The sequence below is a fragment of the Microtus ochrogaster genome, linkage group LG8, assembly GCF_000317375.1.
Source record: "Microtus ochrogaster isolate Prairie Vole_2 linkage group LG8, MicOch1.0, whole genome shotgun sequence".
NCBI classification, from domain to species: Eukaryota; Metazoa; Chordata; class Mammalia; order Rodentia; family Cricetidae; genus Microtus; species Microtus ochrogaster.
This window is the reverse complement of record NC_022033.1, coordinates 17,414,300-17,430,289: the sequence shown is the minus strand read 5'-3', so window position 1 is coordinate 17,430,289 and position 15,990 is coordinate 17,414,300. Positions and strand designations below refer to the sequence as shown.

The 15,990-nt window shown below is 48.4% G+C and overlaps 1 protein-coding gene across 3 annotated transcripts in view; it reads right to left on the bottom strand.

The window, feature by feature from the left end:
- Positions 1 to 6,398: 6,398 nt before the first annotated feature.
- The window catches only part of Chd6 (chromodomain helicase DNA binding protein 6), a 171,419-nt gene continuing 161,827 nt past the window's right edge, over positions 6,399 to 15,990 (bottom strand). For 2 of the 3 annotated variants that reach the window (XM_005362986.3, XM_026787117.1), the window contains 2 exons: positions 15,551 to 15,670; positions 8,723 to 9,613 (listed from right to left, as the gene is read on the bottom strand). In XM_005362986.3, coding sequence (XP_005363043.1) covers positions 8,723 to 9,613; positions 15,551 to 15,670 — 1,011 coding nt within the window. Of the gene's footprint in view, positions 9,614 to 15,550; positions 15,671 to 15,990 lie in introns of all 3 variants that reach the window. The other variant, XM_026787116.1, reaches the window with a different exon arrangement.

The following is a 15,990-nucleotide window of genomic DNA, read 5'->3' as shown; positions in this document are numbered from 1 at the left end:
AGAGAGAGAGAGAGAGAGAGAGAGAGAGAGAGAGAGAGAGAGAGAGAGACTGGTTGATTTTAAACAGACCCCAAGCCAAGGATCAAGGAGAATCCGACTATAGTGGATTTGACCATGCCAATCCTCCATCCTATCCCAGGCTTGACTTGACCTTCCTCCCTAGGGTGACGAACTGAAGGAGGCTGGTAGCTGCTCCCACAACCTTCCCCATTCCCAGCAAAGTTGCTTTCTTTCCTTGCACCAGGTCTTGACTGTATGTTGCAACCCAGAATCCAAAAAACTACCACGAAGGAAGTGGTTTTCTGTGCGTGCATGTGTGCACACAGGGGCATATGTACATATACATACAGGCGTGTTGGGTCCCAGTGGGCTGGATGGACAGTGAATTCCATCTCGTTCTTAACCTCTTGGGTCTGACCTGGCATTGTTATCTGCAGCGTGAACCTTTCTGCACATCTTTAGGGTGTTTGTGTCTCTGTGTAAAAGCACATTCGTGTATGGCTCTGCAGACGCCGGGGTCATCCTGTGCTCCTCTCTGTGCACATCAGCCATGCTAATATAGATACCTGCAAAGTTTGTTATCTATATAACCACATTTGTAACTAAACATGCTAGCGTGAGTTCATGTATATCACGCGTTTATGGGGGGCACCTGGTTCTAGGCATCGTCTCTGCTACGTCTGCCCACTATGTCTCCAGTGTGTAGGCTGCTGGTGGGGGCTCTGCAGTAGGCAGGGCCTCTCTTTAAATTGTCCCTTCCTTTTTTTCATCTCTGCATTTGTGAGCAATCTGGCCCTTATCGGCTCTGGGAGGAAGACAGGTTTGTACATCTTGGTCTAATCCATAGAGTTTTCAAAAGTTTCTTGGTCCCCAGCCAAACTTTTTATTGAAAGCCTCAAGGGGAACAGACTAACAGGAAGGTAGGATTTTGTCTGGGAGACTTAGGACCCCCCACTCTAAGCCCCATAGACAGCATGGGAACATGGATGCTGACCTCCAGCCAGGGAGGGAGCCCTGAGACCTAAGGCTAAGACCAGTCCAGAGATCTCCTGCCCCAACAAGGGGCTGGGGGTGGGCACAGTACCTCATGGCTCTGTGCTGGGGCAGCAGACCTGGAGGGGCCTGCTTAATTGAACAGACATGGGAGAAGAGTCCCACAAAGATTTCCCCCAGGCCATGTGGGCTCCAGGCCCCATTTAAGCAATCTTCAGCCTCTGCAGAGGAAATCCTGGAATCTGTCCCACCTGTAAGCAGTTGGTGGCCCTGCTGGCTTCCTACGGTTTCACTGTAGCGGGCTCTAAAACCCAGCTGCTCCTTCCCCTGGCCTGGGGGGAACAAAAGGCCTCCAGACTCCAAACAGCAAGGACACAGTTTTCTCAGCACTTGCTTGATTTGGGTGCTGGGGGCCTTGGGCTCATTTCTCGCAGTCCCACTGAGGCACAGAAGAGTTTGCCATGCTGCTGCCCACACTGTAATGAGGGTCTTCCCCCATGTTTGTACAGGGTTTTATTCCACAGTCCCGAGAGGATAACTGTCTGGGAAGGGGATCCTGAGTGGCAGTCCACACTGCAGTGGCAATGTCCAATTGGCTTGTCAATGGAGGCTGCTATACCGGTTACTGTGGCCATGTAAGAAGGGTGGCTTTTGGGGTCCCAGGGAAAAACTGGGAAGTTGGCGGAGTAGGAGGGGACTCCTGGATGCTGGAAATAGATCCAGGATCCAAGAGAAGCTGGGATCTTGTGTTCAGCCCCTGCTGCCTCCTACCGATCACTCCTTCCCTCCCTCCCTGGCCATCCGGCTTAGCTGTCTGGAAAGTCTGAGTCCTGGGAGGGGAAAAGTCTGGGTCAGAGATGAGGAAGGAGTGGGAAGGGCATGCTGGGAGTAGTGTCCAGGCAGCTACATTGTATGAAGGGCATGCTGGGAGTAGTGTCCAGGCAGCTACATTGTCTCGGTCTGTCACACCCTGGCCAGAGCCAGGAAAGAGGAAGCATGGTGGGGCTCTCAGTTCTCAGCCCTGCAGGGGACTGTAATAAGCCTTTTACTTTTTGACAGCTATAAGGGTCCTGGAGGGCAGATGCACCCGGAGAAAATCGACGGTCCAGTGGTGATCTGAAGGGTGGGCCATAGTCTTGTCCTCCAACAGGGCCTCCTGAGCTGTGGGGCCGAATGACCCGTTAGGCGCAGGGGACTTTGTTAAGCTACTTGTCTGGCCTGTGCTGCACTGAACCCTTCTGATCAGCCTGCTTTTAAAGCAGGGGACAGGGCAGCGCAGGACAGGGGAGTTGTCTCCCTCTACACAGAATCTGCTTCTCTATATTCCCCTATTGCCTGAAGAATGTATGAGGAACCTGCGGCACCCATGGGTCTGTAATCAATCACCCAACAACAAACGTGTTCTGGGAACTAGGCTCGGTATTTGCCTGCTTCACACTGTGAAAACGAACTGACTGCCTACACTTAAAAACCAGGGAACTTAATCGTGTGGAGGCCTTGTGAAGGCAGCTGCTGTGAGTTTGCGCGTGCGAAGCCCTGTCATTGCAGGAAGACCCCCTTTCAGAGCTGCCCTCCCTAACGTCTGGCTCCAGCCCGGAAGGGGAGGTGCTCACGAAGCCCCGCCCCTAGCAGAGGCACTACTGGTAGCTGGTAGGGTAGGCAGATCAGTTTTCTGGTCTGCTGGCTGCCCAGGCTCCAGTGGGTGGCCTCACACCCATGCACATAGTGAAAACACTAATTGGGGTCAGAGAGACAGAGACAGAGAGAGGGGACATGGTGGAAGGAGTTTGGGAGAATGACTACACAATCTAATCACTCTTTGGGTCAGTTTTGCCCCTCATTCAATTCTCAGATCCTCAAACGCAGGGTGCAGTCAGCTGCTCCCTTGAAGAGCATGGAAGTCTCTGTCATTTCAGAGTGCAGCTGGCTGGAGGGAGTCTGGGGTATTTGCTGGCCTTGCTGTGGGTTGTAGCGGGGTGGGGGAGGGTTTATGGTGAGCTCTTATTTCTGCATTGATGTCAGGCTCACCTGCCACACCTGTCTCCCTGTAAGGTTTCCCTGTGGTCTCCTCTGCTGACCAGTCAAAGATGGCTTTGCCTTCTGGTTATTCCCTTACACCCTGACATTTCTCCCTCTGTACTTTCCGGGTCTTCTCTTTAACAATCTCATCTCTTGGCAGTATCTTCAAATTTGCCCTCTTCTGCCCCTTCCTCAAGATAGGAAAAAGTGTGGAAAAGGCAGGCAGGGTAGGGTAAGGTAGATTAAACTTTCCTCCAAAGTGAATGCAGGATGCTCAGGAGCCTGCCTAGAGTCCGGGCTGCTTTGAAGTCTGTGTTTATCGTCCATTCTATGGCAGGATCCACACTCCTAGAGGACCATGCTTGAGTTCATGAGTATATTTTAACTGACTTAACACAGACTCTATGAATTAAACTGATGTGGGCCGGGGGGTCAGCAGGCATTCTTGGTCAAGGGCCAGGAAATAAACATCCTAGGCTTTTACAGCCACAGGCTCCCATGGCAACAGCCAGGCCAGCACAAAAGCAGCATAGATAACCTGGAATGAGTGTGGTTGAGTACTAACAAACTTTATTTATGGTAATTAAAGCTTAAATGCGTTATAATCTCCATATCCATGAACTATTCCTTTGGTTTTTACATAGTTTATGCAGCCGAAGTCCTTAGCCTGTGGCTATAGCTGGTTGGCTCCATTCTAGAAAGGTATGTGGGGCCTGTGGCTTCACACTCGCAGCCAGAGTAAGGGCACTACGTTTAGACAGTCCGCCATTCTTGCTTTTCTCCTCACTAGTAGTACCACTCAGGGTAGGTGCTCATCTACTTGAGCTGGGCTCTCATCTGCGCAACATATGCTGTGGTAGATTCATGTCTCTCAAGCCTGACACAGTGACCCACAGAGGCACCAATAGGTGCTGTGGTGATCCTCAGCTGCACGAAGCTCAGCTGCCTGGGGTGGGAGGCCAGGCGTGGGAGGGTAGGTGCTTCCGCCTCTACCTGAGCAGGTACTCATGCCCGTTCAGACAGGAAGCCATATCTCATATGGCTCCTTAGTCCTAGGCTGATGAGGCCAAACATGAAGATACCAAGACATCTCCAGATTATACCCCAGCCCAGAGGCCTCCACCAGCACACTGGGCTAAGAAATACTTGCTCAAATTAACTGTCTCCCTACTGGCCTCCAGGCTGATACTGGTAGCAAAGGGGGCAGGAGCCAGCACAGCTACTTTATGAAGCTCAGGGCAAGCCTGCTCCCCACAACTCCCCATAGTCAATTCAGGGCTCTGGAACCAATCTGGATTCCCAAAGACCAGCTCTGTCACTGACCAGCTGGCTGACTGGACAAGCCGTCTACCCTCTCTGGACCTGTGTTGTCTTACAGATACAGAGATAATGCCAGTTACTGTGGCGAATAGACAGGGCCAGTCAGCATTCTGAATATGTCCTGGTAGTGTGTATTGAGCCACTTCCGTCTTCCAGGCTCTACAAAGGTCTCCTCACCCACCCACAACACAGGTGATGCAGAAAGCAACCTTTCTCGTGTGGGGGGCCCCGGGGCTGGGCCAGAAAGCGTGTTTCCTACAGTGTTTTGAATCCAATCTGCGGTCTACCTGTTTTAGGACCTGCAGTAAGTACTCCATTGCTCACAACTGGCTACTTAAACGAGTAAATTATCCAAGACTTGACTTTCCGTCAATCCTACTGCAGACCCTTCAGGATACAAATGACCACAGATAAGGATCCTCTCCCCTCAGAGATGGTAGGAACGCAGTTCTTTTGTCCCCTGGGAACCAAGATGTCTGTCTCCCAGGGACTCTACTCCCCCCTTCTCATCCCACTTCTGCTTAGGCTGTTTGGGTAAAAACGATTTTTTACTGCCATGCTCAGTTTCCAGTCCCATGCTGTCATCATGGAATACTGTCCTCGTACCAGCCAGGGCTTATTTCACCTGTTTCCCATTTTATCCCACAGATACCTTGTATGGGGACCATTAAAGCAGCTGTGAGTAGCATGTCCTGGGCTCCCGCTATTCAGCTCCTGTACTTCAGATGATGGGTTTGGAGAAGCTGAACACACAACCAAACTAAGACCAAGTCCTTGGATTTGGTGAACCTTAATCCTGACTCAAAGAAATTCTTTTGAGGTTTCCAGACCAAGCAAATGAACAAAGTCACAAGGTAAGATGTAAGGGACCCAGGCACAAAGCTCTTCAGTGAGTGTGGCTTTGTGTCTGCCCTTTTCCCCAGTGCCAAGTTCTCAGCTGAGTTCTTCAGAGTTCTGGTTTCCAGGTTGAGAGGCTGGTATCACAGAAGCCAGGACTGGGGCGTTGTCTTCTGCCAGTGGGACCATGAGCTCTAGCTTCAGCCTCTTCCAGGATAGCCTGGCAGCTGGCTTTCATTAGGCAGGCTAGATGTAGTCTCCTCCTAACCGACGCTCACAACTTTGCAAGGACAAATGAGGTTGCCCATGAGAAATACATAATACTAGTGAAGTGTACTTGACTAACCCTTGGGTAGGGGGCTGCCCGGGACAGGGGCAGAGGCCCTGAAAAAGCAAGTTGCTACTAGTGAGTTAGTTCTTCTCTATCCAGGTGAGCCCCTTAAGTCTCCCTTAGAGATTCATTCTCTCTCTCTCTCTCTCTCTCTCTCTCTCTCTCTCTCTCTGTGTGTGTGTGTGTGTGCGTGCGCGCACATGTGTACAGGTGAGGGCTACTTTCAGGAGTAGGTTTGTTCCTTCCACTAGATGGCTTCGGAAGGTCAAATTTAGGTGGGCATGCTTGGCTGTCAACCCCTTTACCCACTGAGCTAATGACCAGCTAAATGCTGGTCCTCCATTAGAGATCTTAAGTCGGTGGTCAGAATTTTTCACTTGAAAACCAGTTGCAGGGCCCTGGGACCTCATCCATCCACTGCTGATGCCTAGGACTGGTGACTCCGCCCACCAGTGAGGCAGGGCTAATGTCCTGTCCCCCACTGAGGCCTCATTGATAACCTTCTGGAGGCAAGCGCTTCCCTACAGCCCAGAAAAGAAAGGTCTTAGACAGAGACCAGGTGTTCCTTACGGGACACACACCCCACAGCATTCTAGCTCTCTCAGAGATTCCAGGTTTGAGGTGAGACTTTCGGTGTGTTTTTAAAGAAGTGCCTTGAGGGAGAGCCTTTGCACGGGGTCTGAAGGAGAGAGGTGGTGTGGCTAACTCCTTTCGGTGGCACAATTTAATCTGTGTTCTGGTGGTAGGGAAGGAACTGGGCATCTGGAAGGACTGTAGATTCCTGGTATACACACGATACACCCATAAAATGGCCAGATAGCCAGGCATCCAAGTGCTAGTGAAATCTTCAATACAAATCTGAATTTTGAACTTTCCATTTTAAATCCAGGATCCAGACCACAGACAGTTTATTATGTGAGACATGGGTAAAGAATGACCAAAGGACGTTATGACTGTGAGTGACATGGAATTAGATGAAGAGGCTCAAGTTTGCTGAAGAGAGTTTAAATTTGGCTTTTGCTCTCGGAAACGTCAAAATAATCATAAGAAGCACTTGTGCCTTACAGAGCAAATAATCCACAGTGTCAATTTCATTTTGCAAACAATGTCACAACAGCAGTCAACAGAAGCCTAAACACCCGAGAGTTAACATACAGGTTTGGTAGATAGAACAAGGGATTGTGCATGCTGGTGGTTGCCGGGTCCACACTGAACCCGTGACCTACTCGGAGGTTTGAGTGGGAACTGGGGGAGTAGCTTTCCACATGAACAACATGAGACAACAGGAAGAGCAGACTCTGCTGGCGGCTATAATGCTCATTCGCAGTAAGGCTTTCAAGATACAGGAGTTTTTATAGCATTTGTATTTTAAGGATTTAGGGCAAATACATTTTTTCTACTTGATAAAAAGAAAATTAGTACTTAAAAGGTTCAAAAATATATTGATTGAGTGTTTCTTTTACATAAATAAATTATATTGATTTTTTTTTAGGATTTAACAGCTGAAAACCCTTTCTGCTTCCACTGGAGGCAAACGGAACAGAATGTTAGTTCAACAGCGAGCAGCATTTCTAAGAAATCTGTTGTCAGTATCACAGACCTTCTGCACTACGAACACATCATTAAATAGCATTTATTCAGTTCTTGGATTCTTCCTTCTTATAGATCAGATATAGAATTTCTAGTTTATATCTATGATTCATAAAACCGGGACTCTCCTTTTTGAAAATACACCTGATTGGTTTTTTCGGTCACAATTTAACAGACTTCTTTGAGATGCTCATTTTAACATTTACATAATTTATAAACCCAAATGTATAAAAGACAATGACAAAATCATCATAAATAAATAATGCAAACTGAAATAGCATGCCAAACTTTCAGACCTTCTGATAAATTAGCAAGACTGTAACAGGAAGAGTAAGAACAGAAACAGTCAGTTGTGACGACAAAGTGAGCCTGGTTGGATGGAACACCTGCCACCTGTCCACCCCTGAGCCCTGTGCCTCAGAGAGCTGAGCTGGGCGTGGTTGGTTCAAGTCTCAAGCATGAGCTGTCCATGAAAGAGACCATCAGGAGGGACATGATGTAAGGGGGCAAGGGGAAGAAAATGGGAAGCTGAAGCGCCGCTGGCTGGGCTCTTCCCTGCTCAGTTCAACATGGAGAAGCAGGAGAGAGTATGCTGCTGACTTCACAGAACCTTGCCTGACTGGCAATTTGGAATCTGGGCCCAAATCTAAGATACAGACAGAGTAGGGAGATAAGGGAGCGGGAAAAAATTTTCACAGTTGTAATGTCAAAGATGGTGTGTGTGTTCAGCCACACTACACTGATGACAGAGTCTAGCAAGTACTGAGCGATTACCTCCCACAGGCTCCATAAAGCCTGGCTCTGGGGGAAAGAACACAAAATAAAATCCAGCAGGTTTCTCAACACGGAGGGGAATGAGTGGCTAGAGTCCCGGGGGGGAGATAAGGTGCCAGCAGTGCTAGTGGACCAGGGGAGCAGTGCTCTCCCACTTGCTGCAGTAACACAAGGTGCTGAAGCTTCTCTCATTTAGTGGGCATGATATGCATACTGCCTAGCTGGCCAGTATTTCCTCTTGCTGCAGGTGTCTGAACAACTACGAGGGGGAAACTGTACTACTATCAGGAAGGTTCCTGGTTTAAAGAAGCCATCAGTACGTGCATTTTCAATCTCAGTTCATACACTGCAGACTACTCAGTAACCGTGATAGCACAGAGACTCTTGAACTAAGAAAGCACGTACCAGCACTTCCTACTCTGCGCCTTTCGTTCCCTTGTTATCATCTTCTTATTAAACTACTCAGAGAAAAAGAGCTGCACTTGCTCGTCTCTGCTCTTTGGCCCCGGTGAATCCTTAGGCAGCTTTCTTCTGCCATTTTCTTCCTCAGATAAGGGGGACTTGAAAGAGAAGGGGGAATAGGTATGTCACCAAGTACAGTATCAACTATGATTGCTGGAATGAACTGGATAAAAGAAAGAATTCTGTGCCCCCTACACTAGGTAGATGACATTCATCTAATGAAAATGGCAAGACCCTGCAACTATTAACATGTTACCATAGTTCTCAGACAGGAAACTAGGTAGGCAATATTACTGATGGAGACACAGGTTCTCATGAAGGTGAAGTGAGGGAAGTAACAAACCTTTATGGGATAAGAAACTTACAAGTCACAATCATTTCTTAAAGGAAAAAGTTCTAATTGGTATCATCACTGGAGTCTTTGAGCCCCCTTTCCCCGGCCTGTGCCACGTGTTCTCTTTCTGGAGGCAAAGTGGTACTCAACTCGGTGCAGTTCTGATCACTGTCTGGCTCCCTCTCACACCCGGATGCAGGCTCTGGGTTGGCGTTATCCCCCTTTGTTTTCTTCTTTTTCCTCTTCTGGCTCTCAGGGCTGACCATCTCTGAGTGTCTGCCCTGCTGCATGGCTGGCAGAGCCATGCCCATGCCAGGGGAAAGAAACATGGATGGGTAGATGAGCCCAGGAGACACTCCTGGGATGAGAAATGGGTTGAAAGCCACAGGACTACTAGTAGTTATTGTGGGTTCAGACTGATCAGAAAACGGACTTGGGCCAGACTTATCTTCAACCAGAGTGTCTGCTTTTACTTCACGGTCACTTAGTTTGTCCTCTGTAGTTTTTTCAGTGGCTGAGGTACCACTTTTTGTTGTGCTTGAGAGAGACGCCGATGCAGTGGTCGTACAGGTGGTTGCCATGGGTGTGTTGAGAAGTCCACCAACACCAAACATCTGGGGCACTGCAGCCATGCCTGGCAGCATCATGGGTAGCATGCTCAGGGTGCTTTTAACCTCTTCACCAGTAGGCATGGTAGCAAAACCAGCTGGGAAGCCCACCAGCCCAGTGAGAGGAATGCCTGGAATATTTCTCACATTCTGCAATCCTACCAGGTCCATCCCTGCAATCAGCCCATTCATGAACAGTGGTCCCATTCCAGAGGGAGAGTCTGCCACAATGGCTGGAGCTTTTAGGAGTTCAGTCCGAGGCCGCCTCCCCCTCCTGCGGGGGCCTGCATCTCGAAGCACAGGCTCAGCTAGGGTGTGATTGAATTTGCTTTCTGGGAGAAACCCCTGAAAAAGGACAAAGAAACATTAGGTGCTGAAAGTTAGCAAATGGCAGGTGGTGGCTGCAGCTGTGTACTGGCACAGCTCATTCCCAGTTCCACACAGGGCTCGGTTGGAAGGGTATCTCCTGTCCACAGGCCCAGAGGGCTTTGACTCTTAGAGGCTGAGAGGATTTAGTGGCAAGGAAGCAACCAGATGCTGGTGCCCATCAGACGAGCAGCTTCTACTGTGTGAGAAACTGGCAGAGCTGGGACCTGGAGACCAGCACTGACTCTCAGCCACGAACTCTTCACTGGAGCACAGCGGCCATCTTCTCACAACACAAGGTCACACTGAAGCAGCAAAGCGGAGTGTGCTGGGGCAGGGGTTGGAGTCAGATGCAGTTAATTTTAAAGGTTGACTGGGCAACACTACAGCTGAAGCTGAGACTCAGGATGGGTCAGCATTGGTTCAAACAAAACAAAAAGACAGTGACACTTAAAAGTCTCCAAAATTAAGTGTTTAACATGCACCCTGAGGCCCATAGGAAGGACCACTTTTGAGGGACATGGCAGGGACATGGATGCTAATGCTGCACATATCCCAATCTTTCCCGAGTCCCTGCAAGCAGTGACTTGGGATGAAAAGGGATGTATACACACAGGCTGTAGAAATGAAGGACCTGGAGCACTGCTGGGCATACGTCAGTCAAATAACTAAGGCTCTGGCTTCCCTTAAGGAAAAGCATGTATTTTCCTCTTTCTGGGGTTCGTGCCAAAAAACCTTTTTATTTTTATTTATTTATTTTTATTTTGGAGATAGGGTCTTTCTCTATAACCCTGGCTGTTCCGGAACTTCCTATGTAGGCCAGGTTGGCCTTACACTCACAGAGATCCACTTGCTTCTACTTCCTGAGTGCTGCAATTAAAGGCTCTCCAGTTTTTTAATCAGTACGGAGCTCCGCAGTCAGCACTTGTCACTACACATGGACCACCCCCACCACGCCTCATCAGGCAAGAATGCGGCACAAAACCACAGATGAGCACATGGCCTTGATGGTGGCAATAAGCAAGAGAGTACACAGTGGCAGGGAAAGTAGAGGCTGCAGCAAAAACCTGCTTCTTGGGGCCCACAGTCTGGTTGTAGAGAGGACTAACAGAAGATACTGGAATTATAATTAGAATGGCTCCCCCTCTGAACTTGTTTTGCAGGCGTCGTGAATCCTTGAAAGGAGAGAAATCTGTTTCCTCCACAGGAAGAAGTGATCTCTCTTTCCATTTGCTGCCTGCAATCTCTGGGCCGTGGACAACTGCACACACCTTTCTCTGCTGTACTGCACTGTTGTGTGTCTCTGCTCTGTTACTTTATCACATAATATAGAGCCACAGGATTAAAACACCCTTGTGCTGTTGAGCAGTCCCAGTCTTTTCTCATACAAAGGGTGATTAAAAAAAAAAAACCCTTCATGTTGTTATGTGCGCGCGCGCACACACACACACACACACACGAGACCCCACTACCCTGTATTTCCTCCTAGTATTCATGTTACAACCTTCCTTTAACTCTGGCAAGGTTGAAAACAGAATGGTCAGAGCATCAGTGACGGGTCTTGTGAAACGGGGTGTGTCCTGTGGATACAACGTCAAGGCAGTGTAGGGGAACCACGTGCACCTGTGCAGAGGAGCCTAGCGTCTCCGAGCTGATCTGGTGCCTCTTCCTGAGAACCTGAAGGGAGGGGCTCCATAGCTGCCTGGGAACCAGAGACAGTGTTCTGGCTACACTCCTCAGGAGAGAAGAAAAGAGGAAAAAAGAGGCGCAAGTCTTACAACAGATACACAGGGCCAGAGGAATCCTATTATTAGGGCCTAGAGCCTTACTCAGACCATGGGCTTTTGAGCAGGTAAGGAAGCTACTTACCACTTCCTGAGGCTGGTATAGGAATTTTACTCACAGCTCTGGCATGGGTCATTGCTTTCACTGCCCCTCTTCTCCCAAAACTATTTAAAAAAAAAAAAAAAACAAACCCCACAATGCTCAACAGAGCTCTGCTTAAAGAGCAGTGACGGCTGTTGGTGACACTGGTTTCAGACTCTCAGAGAGCTATGAGGACAGGCATAGAGGGCTCCAAGAGAGGCTCCTAGAATGCATCTGTTTCCCTGCAGGGAGTGCTCAGCAAGGGGTGACAGTGGAAATGCCTCAGGACAGCCCAACCCGAGGCTCCATCACCTCGTCTCAACTTATTGTCACACCCTGAATCAGTACGACAGGGTAGCATCCCAGAGAACTAACAATTCACAGGCACGTGACTCAAATGCTTGAGTCCCCAGAGATAGCTATCTTTTGAAGTGCTATACCTGTCCTTCAATTTACCAAAAAATATTTCAGGAAAAAAAAAGTTATGGACAAAAATACTTTTGATGGCAACTCTGAGAATTCTCCAGAAAGCTTTGGTTTATATCATAGAGCTGGAAGGCACCTCTTCAACAGCAACAGGAGTCTTTCCCTCTCAGAACTGAGTGGCAGAGCTGGGAGGGACTGAGTAGGAGAAGCACCCAGGCTCTTTTCATCCTTCACCATGCCATATGCCTCTATTCCAATACGACAGGATGGTTTGTCCTGGAGTGCCTGACAAGTGCTCACCCCGGTTTTGGGTTAATCACGAGAAGTAAACTCCTGGCTGCTTATTTCTAAAGAGACAATAGGGTCTGAAGGATGGGACTCAGCTAAGAGGATGATTTTCTACCAGCCTGTCTTGAGCTCACCAATACAAACCACTTTGCTCTTGGCCTCTGTCTATACCATGCCATCTTGATCCCTTGCTTGTTAATAATCCCTTTTGCTAAGCACAATGTATTTCAAAGCTTCTCTGAGGCCTTTCTCTGCAGTCTGCCTTCAGCTGAGAGTCCAGGAGAGGTCCCAGGGAGTCTTCTTCCTTTACACTACACATACTCTGATTCTTCCCATAACTCTCTAATGTGAAGGGCACATTCCACCTCCAAGGTCTTTCTGTTGAGAGACAGGTTCAGCACTTGATAATAAAACCTTGTCCCAATTTTTAACAATCTGCTGTAAGAAAGACCTTTACCATAATTTAAACCATTGGTTCTCAACCTTCCTAATACTACGACCCTTTAATACAGTTCTTCATGTTGTGGTGACCCCCAAGCATGAAATTATTTTTGTTGGTACTTCATAATTAATTTTGTTATTGTTATGAACCATAATGCAAATATCCTGTATTTAACCCCTGTGAAAGGGTTGTGACCCACAGGTTGAGAAGCACTGATTTAAACTAAGTTCCTTCCCAGGGTAACTCATTTATGACTCTGGCCTCCCTGGTCCTGCCCACTAGGTGCAAAGGGCTCCTCAGGCTCTAGGAGGTCTAAAACTATCCTCTCTTTGCACTTGTTGAGAGCCACAGATTTAGCAGGAGCACAGGGGCCTCAGAGAAACCAGAGCATGACGGGAAGGTGCTCTTTCTTTTCTCCTCAGGTATGGAGAGCAAATGAGCCCGGGGGAAGAGAATGATTCATGTACACTGTGGGACACATGGATAAAGGAAGTCAACCCACACCACTTCCTGTGCAAGAGAGCTACTTCCGCCACCCAGATGCTGCCCACCACAGACAGGTGCCCCTCCCAGCAGCACTGCGACCACACACAGCAGTTAAATCGGGCTTTGGCAGTTCTCCATCCTGGTAATTATACCATGGGGAGCAAACCTGCTTCCTCTTCTAGAAGAGGCCTGGACAGAGCACAGGGAGAGCAAGAAGAGTGGAGGTGAAGCTGCTTTACAGATGACCTCATGGGTTCTGACCAGAGAACAGCCTCATCAACAGATGATGGTGTTTGTCCTCAAACTCTTGGGCAGAAGCAACGAAAGGATGGGGACCGAATCATTCTCATCACTCTTACAAAGGCATATCCAGAAAACACTGGGTAAAAACAGACCCGGTAACTAAATGGTTAAAAATCTCCAAAGCAAAGCAAAGCCAAACAATGCCAGGTCTAAAGGACATTTCTGGAATCACTGGTAAAATCTGAGAGTGACTCTGGCAGCACAGTCTATCAATCTTCACACGGGTGACAGTGGTGATAACATGGTAGGTAGTTATAGTGTATCTGTAACAAACACATGAAGACCTCACTATATGTTAAATGTGTAGAGATGCAGCTGATAAACAATCACTGCACCCCGGGCATTACAAAGTCAAGTCTCGCTGCCCTTGGTGCTACATGACTGTCACCCAGACTGTAGCACATATAGCAGGACGCTGAGTTCACACTAAGTTCCTTACCAGCTTTTCATCTATTTTTAGAAGGGGGAGGGTTTCTGCCTTGGGCTTTGAATGTTCACATCCCACCCCAAAGCTGGGTGGCAGTGAGGGCTTTACAGTGATGAGATCATGGGGCCAGCTCCTTATGGATGGGATTAATGCCCTCCTAAGAGATCCCAGGAGAGCTTATTTGTCCTTATTTGTGAGGGTGCAGCAAAATGTTTATGAATATTGGGCCCTTACTAGATACTTGACTTTTAATTTCTCAGCCTCGAGACCAATAGGAAACAAGTTTCTGTTGTTTATAGCTTTTGCTACACCCAATGAATGGTGTAAGGGCCCCTTTGGGAGAGAAGAGGCAGCCTGCTTTGAAAGCTACAGAGCTACTGCCCATCTATGTTTTAGGAAGGCTGAGCAGTCCCTCCTGTTCTTGCCTCAGTGTAGAAAAGGGACCTCAGAGGCAGCAAATGTGTTTATTTCATAAAGGAAGGCGATGCACCATAGAGAGGAGGTTGGCTTGCAAGGTTAGAAAGGGGTTTGCTGGCAAGAGGGTCAGCACTTGTGAAGTAGCGGCGAACAGTACTTTCCAGGACTGTGAGGGAAACTGCTGGGCATGTAGGAACTGGAGGTCTTCCCCTGGCCTTCCATAAACACTATGTGCTGAGGCACAGGACAAGACTGGGCAAGGGTAGATAGGACATGGGTAACACATGGTCCAAGAATAAGAGCCTTGCTGAGAACAAAGCAAGAAAAGGGTAGGAATGGAGGACAGACCTGAGTGACCAGGCCTGGCTGCGCTGTGGCAGCCGATCCAGAGGAATGAAGGCAGCTGCCTGTGGCGCTGCTGGGAGAGTGGCAAAGCCAGTGGCATCTCCTTTCTGCAGAGGACCTGACTAGTGTTTGCAGTTCAGTAAGAAATCACTCTCCAGCAATCCCACCAAGGCAGCTGATGCAGGGAACGCTGTGGCTTGGCTAAAGAGCTGGAGAGTCCAGGAGAGCTTAAATTTATGGGAAAGCTGGGGAAGAGCAAGTGCCTCTACCTCTGGATGCACTGAGAGATAAAATGCTCATGATGTGCTGTGTACCCAAAGTTTCCTAAGGGAAAAGTCACTACCGCCCCCTTGAGATTAGGACTTTTTTGTCTCAAACTTGTATCCATCTGTAAGCTATAATTAACTCAGATTCGTTAGACTCCAAGTATTCTGAGGATGTCTTTGAAGCTGGTTCCAGTCTTATGATTCTATATTAGGAAGAGGGTAGTGCTCAGAGTCAGCTGTTTTTCATTGCCCGTGCAGAAGCACTAGGAAGAAATGTCTTACTTAAATGGTCATTAAAAACTTAGGTAAGACATGCCTGTTTCCATCATGGCATCTATTAAATTTGAAACAACAGAGTGACATCTAGGGCTAAGGATTTTTATCCCTTGTAATCTCTACAAATAGTAGAAAAAAAGATTTTGGAATGGTTTAACAAACTGTTCAAGAGGAGGAGATGGGAAAGCTCAGGAGACACAGATCCTCGACAAGGTCTGGGCACTTACAGCAGTTAAAGCTTTCTGTGCTGGGCTCCTGTCCCTGGAAACACACCATCCCGCTACCACTGCTCAGCAGGGCTTTCTCTCAAGTGTGCACGCTATGGCGCAGTTAAGATGGTTCCGCTGCTCCCACACTCAGTGCCCTCTTCTTACCCTCAGTCCTGGCTCCCTGGGGACAGCGGGAACTCTGTCTTCTCCACTCAGAGAGGGGATGTCTAATTTTCCAGGTTCTTTGCAGCGTGGTCTCCTCTGCTTGGGTTTGTCTGAAAAACTCTAGGAGGCAAATGGAGAAAATGTTACAAAACATTCTGCCACAGTCTGATATGGGTGGTGCTTTACCCAGAACTCTACACCAAGCCTAACTGCTCTCCTCGAGGTATCAGAACTCAGACAGCAGGCTGGGAAACAAGCTGCGGCCAGGCCTTGACTGGGGTTGGAGCTGACTGAGCAGCAGTGCTCACCCTTCTGAGTCTCTCTTCACTGTTACCCCACTAGCTGGCTCTGGAGTCGTGTGTGTGCATCTAGGATACGTGCTCCTGTCTCTGTGGATTTATCTTAAGGAACAGATTGTAGTGATAAGAGCGGAGGGGATG